The sequence below is a fragment of the Chiloscyllium plagiosum genome, chromosome 29 (genome assembly GCF_004010195.1).
Source record: "Chiloscyllium plagiosum isolate BGI_BamShark_2017 chromosome 29, ASM401019v2, whole genome shotgun sequence".
Taxonomy (NCBI): Eukaryota; Metazoa; Chordata; class Chondrichthyes; order Orectolobiformes; family Hemiscylliidae; genus Chiloscyllium; species Chiloscyllium plagiosum.
The window spans coordinates 47,757,858-47,763,821 of NC_057738.1; the positions used below are offsets into that span (position 1 = coordinate 47,757,858).

Here is a 5,964-nt window from a genome sequence, read left to right on the forward strand (position 1 = left end):
AACATTGTACTGCCTTCACTGCCATCCCTCTAAAGCTAACTTTTATTTTAAAAAAAACTGGGTCTAAAGGATACAACAAGCAAAATTCAGCACTTACCTACTTACCAGAACAGGTGTTATTATTAGGTTAGAGGAGGAGGGCGGGTGGGAGGCACTACCCGTGTAGTGCCTCGGGTTCCTCTCCTTCGTGCTTTTAAAGGGGGAAAAAACCTACCCAGGTAAGCTTACACTAACTGCTTCCGTGTCTCGGCTGCCCCTCTGGTCGTCGTCACTTCCCCCTGGTGCTCCCGCTCTTTCTGTGAAGAGAGAGAAAAAAAAAACACCGCTGCCCGTTACCGGTAAGCACTTTTAAAACCAAACGGTCTTACCTTCGCTGCTGCTCGCACTGGAAATGCAGCACCTCGCATTTATCTAAATTAAACTCCATCTGCCAATTCTCAGCCCATTGGCCCATCTGATCAAGCCCATTGTAATCTGAGGTAACCTTCTTTGCTGTCCACTGCACCTACAATGTTGGTGTCATCTGCAAACTCACTAACTGTACCTCTTATGCTCACATCCAAATCATTTATGCAAATGATGAAAATGAGTGGACCCAGCACCGATCCTTTTGGCAGTCCACTGGTCACAGGCCTCCATTCTAAAAAAAAACCTTCCACCTCCACCTTCTACTTTGAGCCAGTTCTGTATCCAAATGGTGAGTTCTCCCTGTATTCCATGAGATCTAACCTGGCAAACCAGTCTCCCATGGGGAACCTTATCAAATGCCATACTAACGTCCATATAGATCATATCTACCGCTCTGCCCTGATCAATCCTCTTTGTTAATTCTTCAAAAAACTCAATCAAGTTTATGAGACATGATTTCCTTCGCATAAAGCTATAGTTGACTATCCATAATCAGTCCTTGCCTTTCCAAATACATGTACATCCGGTCCCTCAGGATTCCCTCCAACGCCTTACCTACCACCGACGTCAGGTTCCCTGGTCTATAATTCCCTGGCTTGTCCTTACCACCTTTCTTAAAAAAATGGCGCCACGTTAGCCAACCTCCAGTCATCCAGCACCTCACCTGTGACTATCGATGTTACAAATATGACACAAAGCTTCCCACAGAGTTCGAGAGTACACCTGATCAGGTCCTGGAGATTTATCCACTTTTATTCATTTCAAGACATCCAGTACTTCCTCTTCTGTAATATGGACATTTTTCAAGATAACACCATCTATTTCTCTACATTCTATATCTTCCATGTCCTTTTTCACAGTAAATACTGATACAAAATACTTGTTTAGTATCTGCCCCATTTTCTGTGGCTCCACACAAAGGCCACCTTGCTGATCTTTGAGGGGCCCTATTCTCTCCCTCGTTACCTTTTTGTCCTTAATATATTTGTAAAGACCCTTTGGATTCTCCTTAACTCTATTTGCCAAAGCTATCTCATGTCCTCTTTTTGCCCTCCTGACTTCCTTCTTAATTATACTTTTACTGCCTTTATACTGTTCTAAAGATTCACTCAATCTATCCTGTCTATACCTGACATATGCTTCCTTCTTTATCTTAACCAAACCCTCAATTTCTTTAGTTATCCAATATTCTCTATACCTACCAGCCTTTCCCATTACTCTAACAGAAATATACTTTTTCTGGACTCTCGTTGTCTCATTTCTGAAGGCTTCCCATTTTTCAGCCGCCCCTTTACCTGCAAACATCTGCACCCAATCAGCTTCTGAAAGCACTTGCCTAATTCTGTCAAAATTGGCCTTTCTCCAATTTAGAACTTCAACTTTTAAATCTGGACTCTCCTTTTCCATTACTATTTTAAAACTAATAGAATTATGGTCGCTGGCCCCAAAGTGCTCCCCCACTGACACCTCAGTCACCTGCCCTGCCTTATTTCCCAAGAGTAGGTCAAGTTTTGCACCTTCTCTAGTAGGTACATCCACATATTGAATCAGAAAATTGTCTTGTACACACTTAAGAAATTCCTCTCCATCTAAACCCTTAACACTATGGCAGTCCCAGTCTACAATTGGAAAGTTAAAATCCCCTACCATAACCATCCTATTATTCTTACAGATAACATTGACGGTGCCCCCATGGAGATCATGAAGAGTTTTCTTGGGATCCACTGAGTGGAGAATCTCACCTGGTCCCTCAACACCAGCTCCATACCCAAGAAAGCCCAGCAGCATCTCTACTTTCCGTGTAGACTGAGGAAAGCCCACCTCCCACCCATCCATCCTCGCCACATTCTACAGAGAGTTCATTGAGATTACCCTGAGCTGCTGCATCACTGCATGGTTCAGGAATTAGAACATAGAACATGGAACGTTACAGTGCAACACAAGCCCTTTGGCTCTTAATGTTGTGCTGACCTGTGAAATTAATCTGATACCCATCTAACTTACACCGTTCCATTATTATCCATTTGTATGTCCAATGCCCACTTAAATGTCTTTAACATCGGTGAATTTACTACTGTTGCAGGCAGGCAGTATGACGCCCCTACTCTCTGAGTAAAGGAACTACCCCAATATCTGTCCTAAATCTATCACCCCTCAATTTAAAGCTGTGTCCCCTAGTGTTAGCCTTCAACATCTGAGGAAAAAGAATCTCACTATCCACCCTATCTAACCTTCTGATTATCTTATATGTATTGATTAAGTCATCTCTCAACCTTCTTCTCTCCAATGAAAACAGCTTCAGTTCCCTCAGCCTTTTCTTGTAAGACCTTCTTTCCATACGAGGTAATATCCTAGTAAATCTCCTCTGAACCCTTTCCAAAGCTTCCACATCCTTCCTAAAATGAGCTGACCAGAACTGTACACAATACTCCAGGTGTGGCCCCACCTCATCTCTTCCTTCTCCTCACTCTCCCCTTTTTGTAAAGTCTTCCTCCTATAGATCCACTTTGATATGGAAATGTAGCATTTAAAAAGATTATAATAGTTTCCTGTGTAACAGTGGTTTTTATATCCTTTTACAAATGGTGACAATATACTCATTTATTTTATTCAATTACAGCACACCCCACACCAAAGGTAAGCTCCACGCTGAAAAAAGTGCCATTCTTTGGCATGGCAGGGGGTAGAAGAGGGCCAAGTAGAGCATCCTACTGCAGAACACCACTCAATGAATCTGGAACATTAGGGGGCTCTAGCTATTCCTCCAGCTCGCCCATTACCGGAGTACGATCAAGAACCAGGTAACAAGAGTTCCTGTCTAACCTGTAGAATGTTTGCTGACTCTGGGTGTCCAATTGAAGTAGTTTGATTCACTAACAAGGATAGTAGGATCCTAGATGAGAACTAAAATATAACTTAACCAAAGCATTTTCCTTATGGTTTTTTTTAATACAATGATCATTTGTGCCCCTCCTCAAATGGGTTTCTGGACAGATGAGAATATTTGTGGAAGTATATTTACATTATGTTTCAAAGAAACATTTTTTTCAGCTTGCAAAATTCAAGAGCTTTACCGAGAACATAAATTCAAGGGGAAATCAACAATTGAATGTGCGGGAATTGGATTCTTATTGGTGGAGATTTTACCATGGAGAGACAGATAATACCCAGATAACATTCTGAAGTACAGCCGCTAGACCTCCAGCATTAACTCCACAGATACTGCCAGAGCTGCTGAGTTTTTCCAGCAGCTATTGTTTGTTTCCAACATCTGCAGTTCTGTTTTCATGGGGGGTGGGCTTTGTTCAGATAAAAGCCAGGTATTATTCAAATTTTAAAATAGGCAGGTTGGTTGCAATTGATCATGGCTTTGCCCTGAGAAATGAACCAGCAAATAAATGGCTGACCTATTTGTTTAGTTGTAATGGGTGCAGTGCCCATACACATTCCTTTTGTCTGCAAAGCCCAGGACCCAGTGTAGTAATGTATACTACATAATTTGTGATATACCTAAATGATTTGGAGGAAAGTGTAGGTTGCCTCATTAGCAAGTTTGCAGATGACAATAAGATTGGTGGAGTAGCAGATAGTGAAGAGTTCTGTCAGAGAACGCAAATATAAATAGATTGGAGAGTTGGACAAAGAAATGTCAGATGGAGTTCAATCCAGACAGTGCGAAGTGATGCATTTTGGAAGATGCAATTCCAGAGCGAACCATACAGTAAGTGGAAAAGTCCTGGGGAAAATTGATGTACAGAGAGATCTGGGTGTTCAGGTCCATTGTTCCCTGAAGGCAGCAACATAGGTCAGTAGAGTGGTCAAGAAGGCACAGGGCATGCTTTCCTTCATTGGACAAGGTGTTGAATACAAGAGTTGGCAGGTCATGTTACTGTTGTATAAGACTTTTGTTTCGTCACATTTGGAATACTGCGTACAGTTCTGGTCACCACATTACCAAAAGGATGTGAAACCAAAAGAGAAAATGCTGGAAAATCTCAGCAGGTCTGGTAGCAGAGCTGACGTTTCGAGTCTAACTGACTCTTTGACAAAGGGTCAGTTAGACTCAAAACGTCAGCACTTTTCTCTCCTTAAAGATGTTGCCAGACCTGCTGATATTTTTCAGCATTTTCTCTTTTGGTTTCAGATTCCAGCATCCGCAGTAATTTGCTTTTACCAAAAGGATGTGGATGTTTTGGAGACAGTGTAGAGGAGGTTCACCAGGATGTTGCCTGGTATAGAGGATGCTAGCTATGAAAAGAGGTTGAGTAGATTAGGATTATTTTCATTGGAAAGGTGGAGGTTGAGGGGGGACCTGATTGAGGCCTACAAAATCATGAGAGGTTAGATAGGGTGGATAGCAAGAAACTTTTTCCCAGAGTGGAGGACCCAATTATATGGGGTCACAAGTTCAAAGTGAGAGGGGAAAGGTTTAGGGGCGATATATGTGAAATGTTCTTCAGAGTGGTGGGTCGAGGAAAAAGGCTCTCACTATCCACCCTATGTAATCCTTTGATCATCTTGTATGTCTCTATTAAGTCACGTTCAGGGGGTGTGTTGTGAATGCTTCACTATTAATCAGCACTGATGAATGAACTCTTCATGGCAATGTCTTTGCCAATCGGAGTACCTATGCTGGGCAATCAACACTCACATTTCATGCACTATAAATGTTGTTGGTTTTCCTCTTGAATTTTTATTTTTGTGAAATGTTTTAATGAGTGCAGGATGACAGTTTTCATGAAAGTTTGTCTTTGCTTTAAAATATTCAAATTCTGTACTGCAAAATTGCTAAATGTTTTAATAGCTGACCACAGGCAATGCGCCAGGTGACTAGAGGATAGCTGATGTAGTTCCTTTGTTCAATAAGGGCAGCAGGGACAGGCTAGGTAATTACAGACCAATTAGTCTGACATCAGTGGTAGGGAAATTATTGGAAAAAGTCTGAATAACTAGATTAATCAATTCTGGGAGAAGCAGGGATTGATCAAGGATAGTCAGCATGGATTTATTAGAGGGAGATTGTGTCTGATTTATTTGACCTTTTTTGAAAAGGTGACTAAATATATTGATAGTGCGGTTGATGTGGTTTATATAGACTTCCAGTAAGGATTTGACAAGGTCCCATATGGAAGACTGGTCCAAAAGGTGAAAGATATGGATCCAAGGCAAGTTGACAAATAGGATTCAGAATTGGCTTACAAAAAGGAGGCAAAGAATGATGGTGCAGGCTTTTGTAATTGGAAGCCTGTGACCAGTGGTGTACTAGGACCCTTACTGTTTGTTATGTACATTAATGACTTAGATGTGAACATAGAAGGTATAATTAGTAAGTTTGCAGATGACACAAAAATTAGTGGTGTTTGTTCGCAGGTAAAGGGAAGGCTGGAAAATGGGAAGCCTTCAGAAATGAGATAACAAGAATCCAGAGAAAGTGTATTCCTGTCAGGGTGAAAGGGAAGGTTGGTAGGTATAGGGTATGCTGGATGACTAAAGAAATTGAGGGTTTGGTTAAGAAAAAGAAGGAAGCATATGTCAGGTATAGACAGGATAGATCGA

General features: G+C 41.5%; 1 protein-coding gene across 1 annotated transcript in view; it reads left to right on the forward strand.

Annotated features, from left to right (window-relative positions):
- The first annotated feature begins 3,007 nt into the window (after positions 1–3,007).
- The window catches only part of LOC122564277 (transmembrane protein 39B-like), a 65,550-nt gene continuing 62,593 nt past the window's right edge, over positions 3,008–5,964 (forward strand). Inside the window, exon 1 of the mRNA XM_043718952.1 lies at positions 3,008–3,209. Coding sequence (XP_043574887.1) covers positions 3,082–3,209 — 128 coding nt within the window. The 5' untranslated portion in view covers positions 3,008–3,081. The remainder of the gene's footprint in view (positions 3,210–5,964) is intronic.